The sequence below is a fragment of the Diachasmimorpha longicaudata genome, chromosome 14 (assembly GCF_034640455.1).
Source record: "Diachasmimorpha longicaudata isolate KC_UGA_2023 chromosome 14, iyDiaLong2, whole genome shotgun sequence".
In the NCBI taxonomy this organism is placed as follows: domain Eukaryota; kingdom Metazoa; phylum Arthropoda; class Insecta; order Hymenoptera; family Braconidae; genus Diachasmimorpha; species Diachasmimorpha longicaudata.
The window spans coordinates 3,706,846-3,722,710 of NC_087238.1; the positions used below are offsets into that span (position 1 = coordinate 3,706,846).

General features: G+C 35.9%; 1 protein-coding gene across 2 annotated transcripts in view; it reads right to left on the reverse strand.

Annotated features, from left to right (window-relative positions):
• The window catches only part of LOC135169308 (polypeptide N-acetylgalactosaminyltransferase 2), a 129,906-nt gene that overhangs the window by 31,113 nt on the left and 82,928 nt on the right, over positions 1–15,865 (reverse strand). For both annotated transcript variants that reach the window (XM_064134194.1, XM_064134195.1), the window contains 2 exons: positions 7,428–7,591; positions 6,524–6,643 (listed from right to left, as the gene is read on the reverse strand). In XM_064134194.1, the coding sequence (XP_063990264.1) occupies positions 6,524–6,643; positions 7,428–7,591 (284 nt within the window). The remainder of the gene's footprint in view (positions 1–6,523; positions 6,644–7,427; positions 7,592–15,865) is intronic.

Here is a 15,865-nt window from a genome sequence, read left to right on the forward strand (position 1 = left end):
TAAGTGATAAAAATAAAAAATACTGCAAATATAATAGACTGTTTAAACTATGGGGCATGGAGCTATTCCTTGAAATCCTTTAAGGGAAACCCTTTAACTAATATTTTATCCATAATCAAAGACGAGAACTCCTCATCATAAAAAAATCGCTGTGATAATTAATCTTCAATAACGCTGTGTGTTGTTTAATTGATAAATATTATCCTAATCAGTACAAATTGTTATTTAGATACTGAAAATTGCATATACCATAACCAAACATAACCCATATACTTAAATTAAATATACCCTACATAGTATATGCTCACATCGACCATAAAATATATGCCATCCATTTATTTTAGTTCCATAACAACTAAAAATCGGAAAAATATTTATAAAAGTGACAAATCACATCATTCAATTCTTTTCACCAAAATCCCAACATTTTCAGATCCTCCAGGACAACCCAACAGTTCCCTCCAATCGATAAATATTTCCCTAATTATTTCCTAAACAATTAATTAAAAAAAAACTTTTTCCCAATTCAATATCCAACATATTAAAATCAACTTTAAAGTATCTTTAACCCCAGTACTCGTTCCCTTGAACCGGTTGTCATCCTCAATGCAATCACCCCCTCCCCCAAGAATATCCTAACATTTCCCCCACAACAATGAAGAGGCTTTTATCACTAGATAAAATGTAATTTCCTTTCTCTCCTCGAGCTTTCACCTCGAAACTGTCTCCAAAGACGTGGCTTTCTGGTATCACCCTAAAATCCTCCTTATGCATTTCTCCGAGGTTCCCCGTGGTAGCGTGTCCTGATAGATAAGACCCGGAGTAATCGTAGTACATCCGCTCTAGTGCAGTTCACCAGACTGTGCCAGAACAACGCTTCACCTTGTGGGATAAATCCATGGGAAAACCATTTTCCCTCGACATGTGTTTCTGATTTACTTACCCCCCCCCCTCTCCCCTGCACACCTCTTCATAACATCCTGCAATTGTTATTGGTAGTTTGTTTTCATTAAATGAGCATAAATAATGGATAGAGTTATTACATCTCTGAGAGTATTTAATCCGCTTTGAAATTAACGGAATGGGAAAGATAAATTTATCGTGTGCTCGGATGACTCGGTGAATGTAATCACTAACTCATTTTGCGATTATATGAAATAAATAAATAAATATAAGTGTAAATAAATGAATGGGTAAATAGATGAGTAAATAAATGAATAGGTGAATGAATGAATGAATTAATTAGTAGATGAATGAATAAATAAGGGGATTACCAAGTGATGATTAATAACTGAAAATTTTAATGTAAAAATTAATTGTTTATTGAACATAATTGAATAAGAGGAAAAATTCAAGTTACAGTTGGTAATGAAATAATGAGAAGTAAATTTACATATCGGGGTACCTTAAATTCTATTGGGTTTAATGAGGCAATTTAATTAGAGCCAGTGACTTGAGAAAATTAATATTTCTGAACGTTCGTATGAGGAAATGAACAAATCATTAAATCGAGTATATTATTGTTATTATTTATATGTTATTTTTATTTATATAAAACCAATAATTATTATCCTCACAATTAGGATCAAATACTCGATTATTAATGTGATTATTATTGTGATTCCTTCGCGCAGTTGCACTTCAAATGAATTATCGTAAACATCAAAGCAATTATGATATCAAAATATTGCAATTTCAATTGTCCACAGAACAGAGCAGAGAATCTGGGGTTGAAACGACTCGGAGTTCTTCAGAGGGAGAAATAATATAAAAAAAAACCTGGGAGGGCGAATAATAGTGCCTGTCAGTGTAGAATCGTAAACTTTATCACCTGCAACTCGAAGAATCCGCAGGGGTTCAGAGTTACAGGGAGTACTCAACACCGTCTTTTCTCGATTTTTTTTCCTCCCCTTCATTCCACCCTTTTTTCTTTATCGCTCCGCCCGCTGATGCCACTGAGACTCCCCAGGATGGATATACATATATCGGGGTTTGCTCGACATGAATGCGGAGTCATTTTGCAAGGCTCGTTTGCGATCCCAGAGACACATACACCAGTGAGTTGTAAAATTCAGGGGATGGAGATGTTTCAGGGGAGACGAGTTGGTTCGTCAGATAATTTGAAAAATTTAGCGTTACGTCAGTATTCATTGGATTAATTAATTTATTAAATGATTGGGGGTGTGAATGGTGTTTGCGGATATGAGTAAATTGGTTAATTACTAATTAATATTTGTTTATGAGGAGGGAAAGAGGAAACGATGGAGGATAAATTATGATTGTTGATGGTAGTTTATTCGATTTTTAATGATAATATCGGTGATGAATTGGTTTAAACAAATTATTGGGGGAGTTGATGGGGAGTGAGAGCGTGTGTTGGTTTATTCATGAATGTAATGTTGATAGAAGAATAGTATAGTGCGCGCCAAGTGGGGAAAAGTGCGGTTTTATGGGACGGCGTGAGATTAGCAGCGCGAGCCGAAGGCGGGACTCGGCGAGCTTCGGCTCGCGCTGCTACCACGTCGGCCTTGAACGGCACTTCTCTGGACGTGGCTGACATACTATTTTTCCGGACATGGGACGCTATTTTTTCTGAATACAATGTTTATCGTATGACCACAAAGATATCGAAAAAGTCTGTAGTCAAGTTGCAAAACGAGAAAAGTGTTTTTTCCCTATTCGATTTATTGGATCAACTGAATTGTAATGAAGTGGCCGAAATAGACCATTAGAGTTGACTCATCAAATGAATCACATTCTTTTTGTTCTCGCCATCTCATGAAATCATCATAACGTTTTATATATGTCACTTGCGATTTATCAGGTAGAGTATCATTAAAATAAATTTGTTCTTCTTCCAGTATTTCGCGAGGTACATCACTGTCATCACTCGTCATAAATTGGGTAATATATTCCTCACTCATTTTTATCGTCCTTCATCGATCTCCAATTCGTAATTAATTACACATCACATATTTTACGCTAACAATTTCGAAGAGATTAGGAGAATGCGACGTGTTGCACAGTCACATTTGTCGACAACTAGACTTTATTAAGATGACGGAGTCATCATCACAATAGCATTTTCTATTTCAAGGCTAATTTTCAAATTACGAAGAACGTTGAAAACGTTGGTTTGAGTCGGGAAGGAGCTATCGCCGACCATGAAGACAGTATTTTCTAGACGAGGAGTTATTTTTCATGACAGAATACCAGAACATCATTTTCTTCCTTCTAAATTACCAAAAAAATTTTTTTTTAAGACATTAAAAACCGAATATACTATGACCAACTACAAAATATATTTCAATCAATCTATACATTCACTTTACTTATATTTTTCTAACACTTTCACTCACGTTAAGTCGATCAAAAATAATCATTTATGAATTTCCATGACCCCAGTTAATTTGACAACAACCAGAATAATAAAATACCCCTTTCCTACCCTTGTGAAGCACCTGATGAATACAAAATGCCTATTTCCACCTGAAAATTCTCACCCCTTCCAGTTGACATGTTCTCACCCCTTCCCAGAGCCTCGTTGCACATCTGTATGTTTAATGCAGCACCAGAGAACTAGATGGAATAACATTTTCGGCTTCTACACCAACTTTCAACATCCTCACCTCCCCCAGAATGGCATTTTGATAACCCACTTGGATACCACCAACATCATCCACAGAACTGAAACTCAACGCTCGATGAAAAATTCCAGAGCCTTTTTGGGACTGAATATTCAATCCCCCGGATGCACCTCGATGAATGCCCAGATGATGGTGACATCGACGTGCCAATTACCGTTCCACATGTGAGTTTTATGACACCGGCAATGAATCGAACTCCAGATGCTTCATCAGATCTCTTTTCATCCGGAATATTCATGGTTTACTCCACCGATGAACTTCACGGCTAACACACAATATCGAACATCCGTAGCTTGAGGGCGTCGATGCAATGCCCTTAGAAATAGGGCCACGATGGTATCACGTACGTTCGACAGGTTTAGAATTTTTTCTTTGCGATGATATTACATGAAGTGAACGGCCTTTCATGGACCGAAATCAATACCGAGCCTTGCGGCATTAATTACGCCCTTTTTCAAGGGTTAAAAGATGATTGATTGGGGTAGACGAAGAGAATTTAACGAGTGTTCAGAGAGGAAAATCATTTTTACTGCAAATGGGGTCGCACCAAAGTTTACCGATTTTTCCTTCGATTTTGTAGATTATTTTTTTGTTTGGAAGGTTTTCAGGAAATCGGGGGTTAAATAATTAGATTATTATAAACAAACGGATGTGATCTGATGTCAATGAAGTGGATTTTATACTTGATTTGAGTCTATTCGATTTTCAATGATAAAATCGATAAGAAATTCATTTTTCTGCAATTTTATTATTTATTTATTTATTTATTATCATTATCATCGATATGTGGACTCGACCTCTCACGAAACACGGAGAAGCCTTAAATCCACCATTTTCCATCGTCAGGACCATTACAATAACTTCCTAATGTTAGAAATATAATTAAAATAATTCAGCATTGAAATGATGAAACGAGATAAATCACTTGTAACAGTTTGCGAGTTTTTGCTAAATATCTCCAAATCTAAGAGAAATGGCGAAATTATTATTATAACATTTTTTGTTAAGCGAATTGCGGGCTACAACAAACGTCATTATGAAAAATCCGCTATCTCTCTTAGATTCAGAGATATGGCTCAGAAACTCGCCTCAAAGATCAGCCAACTCATCTCATTGTGCCACTTCGCTCCTGAATTATCGCTCCAGTCTTCATAAGATTCGTAAAATTTGCAAAATACTGCAGTCGGAATTCGCTAAAAAATTGAATTTCTCACTGTTCAACACCGAGACACTAACATCGGAAAAACACAAGAACCGTGGAAAAACTCGTTGGAGTAGTCGTGCTCGAGATAAAGGGCGGGTAAAAGGCTCAAGGGCTGTCACGACTGAAATAAGAATCCCCCCTGTTCTCTCTCTTTTTCTCCTTTCTATATGTATGTGAAGCTGAAACGATGGGATTGAGTTTGTGAAGTTTAAGGGGTAGTCCCCATGTTTAATGGTATTGCCTACTTGAAGCCCCTGCTACGCTCTTCACTACGTGATCGTACGGCCAAACGTTGGGCAATAAAAACGACACTCATAATGTCCCTTCACGTCTCGAGACAGTTTTCCATGTTTTTAGTTGACGGGAAAATTGTTCGACAATCAAACTTGTTATTGGGGTCTTAGTACTGAGTGAGATGATCGGTGATGGCTTGGACAGCTCGAGAATATCAATTTCGAGATACAAATAAAATTTTCCGATTTTTTAAATCATCGACGAGTCATGATTATGATTGATCTCGCGGTCATTGTGCGTTTTGACAGATATGGGATATATCTGAGGTGCGAATAAATCGATTATTTTTGTGAATCGAGGAAAAATCGATTTATGGCGCACATTCGAGAATTCGATACGATTCGATAGTTGTACACTAGCGCCATCGTAACCGCGGCGTTGATTCCGGTTTTGCAGTTACTTTTGTTCATGAAAAAGATTGATATTTCGACCAATCGATTATCAAATGATCGATTATGAGTAGGGGTAATCGATTAATCGAAGCTGTCATGTTCGATTAATTATCCGTATCGCTTTTAGTATAGTATGTTGTTCTTCAGTATAGTAGACATGTTTCGATTATGTCCATCATATTCGATTAATCGATTTCAGAACTTCGATTTTTTTCTCATATCGATTAGCAGTAAAAAACGCGTCTCACACACCGCGAAGGTTAAATCATAAATGACGAAATAAATAGCGATTATTTTCATGAGTCGAATGAAAAGAATCGATTAATCGTGCAACTTCGAGACTTCAATATGAGACGATATTACCGCATTATTTTTTTCAGTACATAAGAGCTTTTATATTTTAGGATTTAATTAACATATGGAATATTCTTAATTTCAATTCAATTTTACAACAAATTGCTCGTCAAATTCTTCATTTACATTTCAAATTTAATGTAATTAAATTTTTTATGGTGAACGAACACTAATTGCGATTGTCGCGGCAACTGATTCCGAATGAAACCACCAAATTACGAAATTCTGACGATTTCATCAATCAATAAAAAAATACGGGAATAAAAATCAGAAATTCCGGGGAAATTTCGTCGTCGCTCCGACGGATCCTCTCGTTCAAATTTCTCTCGCCGCAATTCTGACACAAACAATTCCCCCCGACATCTCCATTTCTTCCCAAATATGTGAGGCAATCACGGCAATAGCTCCGTTAGACAGACATCCTGTCAGTATTTTCCGATATTTCCGGGAATAACACATAAACAAATTGATATATCTGATGTTTCTCCGAGTCTTGCGTCTGACGTCGACATCTCGAATCCCTCGTGTCTCCGTTAATTCCATTATATTTCTCGACAAGTATCGAGGGCCCTGACGTTTCTATCAATTTCACTCGACGATACAATTGAAACAATTGACGTGAAGTTACTTACATTGCACTCCGGGTGTCCGGAATGTCTCGGTTGCTGGGGAGACCGTCTGACGCTTCTTGATTGAATTTGTTTCTGGCGTAGGGGTCTTCACCAGCTCGTAGTCCACCTCTAGAAACATATCTGAAAATTTTTTTTATTATAAAATTATAACGAATTGCAGAATTTACGACGAGAAAAAAATAATTAATTTTTTTGAAAACTAATTTTTTTCTTCAATTTCATTAAATTAATCCGATAAAATTCATCATCTGCATAATTAATTATTTCTTTGAGGATAGAAATCTAATTGATGGGCTAACTCATTATCAATTATGAATTAATTAATATGAACTGTTTAATTATTTATAGGGGATTGAATTTCTTCATTTAGGGCTTGACGAGAGGTCGAAACTAGTCTCCGATTCGGCTCGAAGGGTTTCGATAATTACAGATTATCGATTACAATATTATAATTATAATATTATAATTCTCCTTCAGTATAATAATTCTTTAATAATATAATTAATAATATTAATTATGAATGACGTTCCTATGAATCAATAGCAATTTGATTGTTCATTTAATATTATCCTGTATCGACTCTCCAATTTTATTATAAATAGTATTTTATTTTTTAATAAAATTACTATTTTTGGCTACAAAAAATTAGTTTCTAATTTAAGTTCAGTAATTTAAGTTCGATTCATTTCATCAGAACGAGATCGAGACGAGACTGTCATTAAAATTCTTCTTCGAGATCGATCCACGACAATTCATTTATTCTTCACGAAGATGATATTAATTTCAACGAAAACGAGACGGGACTTTGCAAACAATCGTCTTATCGTTTGCAGCCCTAATTTCTTTCGATCCCAACACTCGATTGCTCTGAGTGAAGACGTGCGACAGATTCTTTGCGGATTACCCTTGTTCGTCGAAGTAGTTCCATGTTACCCGGGGATCTGGGGTGGGTACAGGTAACAGCTCCGAGGACATGGCCATGGCTGTGCCATCTGGTTCAGCATAACCTGAACTGCCACTTGATAATCCTAGCGCCGGTTCCTTCAGCCTCAGGGCACGATTTTCATTCTGAAAGCACATAAAAATAAAATATCATTAATTATATGTAAAATGTCTATATGAAAACATCTGCGCAGGTCATAGTCTTCAAGTTAATTCACCCCTGGAGGGTCTTTTCGCCCTTAAAAAAATCCAGATTTGCTAGCAAACTGGAGGATCTTCCTCCACGATGGCACCACTTGTTCCAAAGTGTCAACATCACACCGACGGGGAACCCCCGGGATGTGTCCCCTGGCATACCCCCAGGTCTCGGACCCCAGAATACTGAAAACTACCCCTCAATGTTCCATTTCCCAAATTCACATTTGTCTCATCATAAAAAATATTTATTTACCGTTCGTCTCATTCCCATTATTTTTCCAAAAATTTTCAAGGCCAACCGCCACCATCAACTATTTTTCAACGCATTTTTTTGTTGCAAAAGTCCATTAATTTTTTAATTTTTATCACCAGTTATGACATCGTAATTCGACGATAAGACTGATGTCCCTGTCCAACCAGCCAGACCCACTAAAACCCCATTATTTATTACTCACTAATAAGATCACCGAACGATCCTCGAGGATTCCGACTTCACCTTGAAGACGACTCGGGAAGCTAAGGGATACAAACTACTTCTAATCACTTCGCAGTAGCGCTTCCTCTCACCAGAGGGTAAACTCTATCGCAGTCTACAATTGTCTTCTCTAAGTAGACGAAGAGACCCCAGAATGACACCCTTTTGCAACTGGCCAGCTACTACCATAGCACTTATTACTGTTATTGTTAATAATAATCAATAATCAATCATTATTAACACCAATGAATAATTATTAGTAATAATTAACAATTAATTATTTATTACTCACTAACGATCTCACTGAACGATCCTCGAGTCTTCCTACTTCACTCGGAAAACGACTCAATGAGCTAATCAAAATTATTATTAATTATTACTGATAAATATTATTATTGTTAGCAATAACAATTAATAATAAATGTGCTAAATTACCAATAATTATATCGATTTCCAATATTTTTCTTCCTAATAATGAAATCGCTGTAAAAAAAAATAGTCTATTTCAGGCCGAGTGTCATAGGGATTTTTAACGTCGGCTATCACTCGGCCGACAATACCACCCGAGTAAAAATCCCTAGGGGACTATCACGAAGATCACCGAGTTCATTATCCTTAAAATATAAAATTACAAATAAATAACTATTTCATGTGAAAATTTTCCGCACAAAAGACAAGGAATTCGATGCCCTCCGATTACATACCAACCCCTGGGGTGGCGATGGGGGAGGGGAGGGGGTAGAAGTATCGATCGGGCGATTAAGCACGACGCTCCACATACCGAAGCCCCATACTAGGAACAATATACAGTAATACAGCTCGGAGTTCCACAAAGGCCCCTCGAAACCGAGATAAGAAGTGCCTCCGGACGCAACTTCTCGTGCTCTTTCTCCCCTTCGCCACCATCGGTTATTGATTTAACATCGACACACCGTATCTTCAGGTTCCACTTCCGCTGTGGCAGTGCCACCAGGGCTGAAGAAAATTCGTGGTTTATGGGGGCGACAATGTTGAGACATTTTCACCTCATAAATTTTGATGAAATGGTTTACTGGAGCAATTGAAAAAGTTTTTTAACGTGTGAAGTTTATGGGTCGCGGGGGTAGCTGGAGATTATTTGAATTTTTTGGTATATGGTATCGTTTGCCGTTCAAAATTATTTGTTAGATAGTTTAACGAGGGTTTTTTCAGTCGGGAATTTGGTGATAGCGATCGCCGATTTTGGACGATTTTTAATATAATTTTGGATTTCGCGGATTTTATGGAATTAGTGATTTCAGGGGATTTCATAGAAGTTTTGCGGCGATTTCAGGAGATTTTGGGGAATTCCAAATTTTTTATTGTAGTTATTTTAGGGATAAAGGGGAATTGATTAAGGGCAATTTTACAATTGTCATTTTGAAATATAATGAACTGTAAATGAGTCGATAAAATAATTTTCTTTTTTGTATAATATTTTAATAGGGCCCTTAGTTTGTGACGTCATGCGATGTGATGTGATGTCATCAATTGAAGGTAATTGCAGTCGAAATTGTCGGAAATCAATGAAATATTCTGATTTCAACGATTCCACAAAATTTCCAGCGATTTCATTCGATTTCAGTTCTAAATGACGCGGTGATTTCACAAATGGGTGACTCCTCGCAATTTTCTATCGATTGGGGTGAAAATGTTTTGGTTATTGGAAAGAAATAATTTATTCATAATTCATTTGAACAATTGGTTGTGAATATTTTTTGGAAAACTCCGCGAATATTTTTTCGCGGGTTTCAGATAAATTTCGACAGTTTTTCTAGCTCAGAATTGCGTTCTTTTATTAATTAAAAATGTCGCATGGAGTTGGGAATTACTTGGAGGCAGTTCATTGAGAAACTGAGAGGAGGAAAAGGATTGCGGGGAGGGGTGAAATCTGAAATAAAAATGAATTAATCACGGACGGCTGCGCGTGAAATATTAAATTGTGAGCGCCTCATTGTGAGGCCGGAAGTTCGCATTAGATGAATTGTATATATAACGTGGGGGAGAAGAGCGTGGCGAGGGGGTAGTGAGGGGAGGAAGGTTCAAGCTGTTGCATCCGGTTTTCCCGGTTACAAATCGTACTCCAATGGAAACTATTGTTCATCGTTGTGGACGAAATTTGCATTTTCAATAATATTTTCCATTTTTTTACTTCTTTTGCGTTCGAATGATGTAATCGTGCTTTTCATTCGATTTGGAAATTTTTTATTTTCCTGGTAAAAATAAAAATAAAACTGAAAAATAGTTGAAATCAATAGAAAAAATTTAAAAATCGCAAAATTTTTATTTTTCTTAAGAAAATAAAATATTTTCCGATTTTTTAATTCTTTTTATTGATTTCAAATATTTTTCATTACCTCCCTCAACCTCAGTTTTCATTTTATTGGAACGATTTTAATCCAGTGAAATAGTTCTAATAAATAAATAATTCAGTAATTCATTCATTCATTTATTTATTCATTTAATTATTCAAAATAAAGTTTAAATTTAATTTTAAAAATGTTCATTTGTGTCGAATTTTTTGTTTAATTTAAACCCAATAAAAATTTGCTTTATGATATTCATTAAAATTCAGACCGATTTATTTATTTATCCGAAAGTTTATGAAATTAAAATAAACCGACTCTTGGAGTCTATGAAATTGTCACCTGAGCAATATTTCCCAGTGATAAATGGTCCTGCAAAAAAACCTATAACAACAATAAGAAGTGGAATGTGAGACAAATTCAGTGGACGTGTCAAGTACTTGGTCTCCACCCAGTGATACATATGAGAGCCTTGACAGGAGAGTTTTTCAGTTCTCCCCCTCCACCCCCCACGGTTTTTCTCATCGTAATTTTCCTCCTCTCCCCCAATCCAACACTCCAATTCCCATTTGGCGACGAGAAGGAGAAGGCACAGGAGATATTGTTTGTCTTCCTTCCTCTCCAGTTCTCATTCTCTGCACAGCAAGTGAGTTATGAGTAGATTTGCATGGGAAAAGCTGTGGCTTTCTTGTAAAATAACTGGACAGCTGGGACAAACTTGTTTCACTCGGTGTTGCATTTTTTAATAATTTTTTTTTGTGAGGATATCCAAAGAGTTTGGATGCAAGGACAAAAACTTCAATTTTTTAAGTCTAAAGACAATTTTATTTAATTGAGATAACATTGATTAATTAAACAACACAGAGTGTCATTGAAGATTAATTGTCACAGCTATTTGTTTATGAGGAGAAGTTCTTGTTGTCAATTATATGAAGAAAAAATATGACTAAAAGGGTTTACCGTGGGGGATTTTAAGGAATGCCTCCATGTGCTATAATTTTAACAATTTATTATATTTATATTTTTTTTTGGTTTCGCACTCGTTGTTGATAGAACTTACTTCACCTTTGGTGTACCATTAACATCCCCATCAGTTCACCAAAGTCACTGATCCACCGATAAACCTGAAGAGTAGTGATGGTGATGGGAAATGGAAGCATTCAAAACAATATCAGGGCCGTAGTGAGGGGTTACAATCCCTCACGACGTTGGGAGCCAAAATAAAGTAGAGCCATCTTGCGGTCGTTTTTAATTTCGAAGTGTTCGAAATTCTTCTGTCATTGAGGGTGCTTGAGGGCACTTATTGAAGATAGCTTCATCCCTTAATTTTTATTGCTTTTATTTCTCTCTGGACACAATAGCGTTAAAAAAATAATTTCCTCCGAATTCAATATTCGTTTCGCAATAATGTGAGACTGAAAAATTGACCAAATATTTGATTATCGATGGAGAATATCTTCCCGACGTCTGTAATAATAGCTGTGAGATGGAAGGGTAAATGTGCCCTGGGTACACATGGTACAGAAAAAAAAGGAAAACTCGAGTACTCGTAGTCAAGATATTTTGCATATGTGCATATGCACCCCTCATTCGTTTTAATTTCCCCGGAGAAACACTCTCCACCTTCACTATGTGCGCCAAATAGCGAGTGTATTGCTCAATTTTCTAAAAATCTGGTGTTGTTCCGGGGGATGGAAATGAAAACACAGGAAGATAATATTTTTACGGAAGAATATCTGGGTTTTGAGATAATTTTTTAAGGATAAAAATTGAAATAAAATTCATAACAAGAGATTTAAAAAATATATATTATTGAGAGCTTTTGGTCTACTCATTGCTGGGAGTGGGAGAAGATTTTGAAGTGCATAAAAAAATAAGTAGCGAGTTGGAAGAAAAATATAATTTTACCAATTAAATATTTATTTAACAAGAATTTGTGATTAATCAGGTACAGTGTCATTAAAATAAATTGGCGCTTCTTCCACTATTTCGCGAGATACACCAGTCATCACTCGTCATAAATCAGCTAATATATTCGTCACTCATTTTCATCGCCCTTCATTAACCCCCGATTCCTATTTAATTACAAATCAATTATTTTTATATTAAAAAATCGAGTACTAGATTTTAAAAAACTAAAAACTTTGAAATTACCTCTACCATCCTCTCAAAACAAATATATCTCAAGACTGAGTCGGAGAATCAAAAATATTCTAGGGAACTTTTTAAAGCTAATCATCAGATCTATTCACCAAAAAAATTTCATCAAAAAATATTGAAAATTTAATTGACTCGATACAACCTTAATTAACAACACCGATGTCACTGATCCCTCACCGTCCATTTTGCCCCAACTTCCATAAGACTGTAGTACAATATAAAAATCGACTAAAAAAACTTCTCAATTATCTGTCCCAGTGATTAATTGAGGCATTAATTCAATTAGTGAGGTGTCCTGCGAAAGGAGCAGAGAAAAAATTCAAAAAGAATGAAAATCACGAAGTCGTCCCGTACCCGAGTCATTTAACAATGGGCCAACTTCTGACGTTGCCCAGGGGCAGTCTTTTCTGCTTCGTTTGGCCCCACTGGTGCGTCTCCCTCTCTCGAATCGGTCCGCTATTGTTGCCGGTTAATTAAGGGAATTGATGGAAGATTAAGAGGACTCTATCGTTCATACCCCGAGGCTCCTCCATCGCTCTCCGCTTCTCCCCCATCTGTTTTTCACCTTTTGAAACGTCAATCGATCGACAGTACATTGTCGAAGAGATATCTAGAGTCTTATCGCACAATCAGAGTGAAGTGAGGAGATCTCAAAGTGTTTGAGTTCACGAGGAAAATTGTATGAAATCATTATTTTTTCATCAATCTCGGCGGAAAAGTTACTTTTATTTCATTGGACCCAATAAATGTGGGTATAAGGCCCGGTCAGATTAAGTAGGGCAGTGAGAGAGTGGATTAGTTATTGTAAATGAATGAATTTTATAGGGAAAGGTTTTTTGGATAAAAATGAAATCTTAAGGAAAATTAGAGAAATTTATATTTTTGAAATAAAACTTGATGTTAAAAGGGACTAAATATCATTTCATCCCACGTTTCACCTTCTGAAGGTCTAATTTAAGGGTCAATTTTTACCCAAAACTTATTTTTGTAAAGTGGGAAATTAGGATTTATTTGGTTCCACTCAAAATTTCTTCGTTAATAGTTAACGAATTTAGTTTGAAGTAAATAAATCGTTCAATTAATAAATCGCATTCATTATAGATAACCGATTTGTTAATGAATCAATTAGTGTGAGTGTAGGACGACGATAAAGTGGTATTTACGTGTAACGTGCCCAAAACAGAGAAAACCTTTCAACACTTGTGAGAAAAACAGTTTTTTCTCACTGATGTCTATTTTGATGCTATTTTCAGTTGTCAAGTTTTCCAACTGATTGCATCAGTAAAATAAAAAAAAAATTTGTACACAGACAGTGTTATCTACAGAAAATTTCGAAAAGTCCTAGTATTTTTTCTAACTTTTATTTTCATAAACAAATAATGTAAGTTTTTTTTTCAAATGATGAATTGTGTTTTACGAAGTGGTAAAAAATTTAAATTATGTGTCTACTATGTTATATTTTATATAGCATATATTATATATTATATATCATATATTATGTGTAATATATTATATATTATGTATTATATATTATATATGATTTTTTTCAAAAGCCACAGAAAAAAAATTTCACTAATTTAATCGTGAAAATTGCTTTTAGTTAATGATATCGTTTGATAAAGAATTACGATGTCAGTCACAAAATCTCAAATTAATCCAGTATTTTTCCCAGTGCACCATCTCACTAGGACCTCCCCCACCAGGATCACCTGGGCAGCATGCCAGTAACCTCGCCTTATCGACTCTCCAGCAACGCAAAACGAGGTCATATCAATTGTCAGCTGCACAATTACAGTTTTTCTCAAAAAAAAAAACAGAATTCATCACAAACTTGGAGTGTGAAACTTCAATGAATAAAATTTCTTCCATCGGGTGTTTCAATATTGATCAGCCCCAGCTCATTGTTGAGCTCATCCAATTGCTCCAGTGACTGGGATTAATTTTCAATATTCCCAGATGACTTCACGGGAATAGTTTCCCGAGTGAAAAAGAATTTTTAATATACACTCCGGTACTTACTCACTTGTCTCAGGAGTATTTGATGCATTTCGTGGAAAAGGGTGAGTGATACAGTGAATACAAAAGGAATGAGAGGGCTCCAAACGCCCTCTGGAAAATGTACAGATGGAGAGAACGGGTTCTAAAGTGTTCACGATGTTCAAACGATCGTTCAGACGTTTCTGGAGTTTCTGGGAGATAATGAGTACAGAAAGTCATCAATGGAAGATGAAGTTGATTGTTCGGGTCAGGAGGTCTTTCAGGACGAGTTTAATTTCAGATTGATTTTTGTGGAAGATCTAGAGGAAATTCACTATCTGGGGGATCAGGAGGTTGTTCGTGACTTGATGATTCTGCAGGACAATAGCGTAATGGTGGCATCAAATCAGGCTGGAGGATGGATCAAAGATGATGGAATGGTTGGATGAGGTTCTGATTGATTGGGTTGGGGTGTTTTTCGTTAGGATTTGATCGGATTGAATTGATCCGAAGTTGATGAATTCATTCGATCCAGTTGGGATGATACTTGATAGGCCTGGATCTATTCAGAATGTTGGGTACATTCACTTTTGATGTGAACGACTGATCCATCAATCAATCCCAGATCAGATTTAATCAAATTAGAGTCAGACGATCACCTCAGTAAATCAAAAGAGGAATTGGCTGCGTATATTTCACAGTGTCTATCCATCAAATATTATTAATACATATATTTATAGAAAACGTTTTTTTGATTTTAAACATTTTCATATAACAATTTTATCGTAATAAGTCAACTGCTTATGTTTAAATTCATTTTCCATGAATATTAATTTAAACAGAAAGAATGAAAAATTAATTTAATTGAATAGAAGCTGTGCTGCAATGTCACATTACTCGTTACCAATTGACAACTCCAAAATGAATTTATTAAAAAGTGTAGTCATGTGAGTATGAGCAGAGTTAGATCATATTACTTTCAGAATATCTGACTTCTGAGTAAAGACAGGGGAGCACAACTACCTGACCTCAGACTGAGATCCTCAGATGCCTGACCTCAGATGTCCCTCCATCAGATTCTGATCAGGATCTTCATCTCAGTGCTGCTGCCATTATTTTTTAACAAATTTACTGCATCAAAACCTGATCAACTCTGATCCTGACTCGGAGTACCTGATCCGAATTTCCACTCGAATAGTCGTTCCATAATTTTTTTCAACTATTTAAAGCATTGTTTATACTTTACTATATCATTTATCATCATAT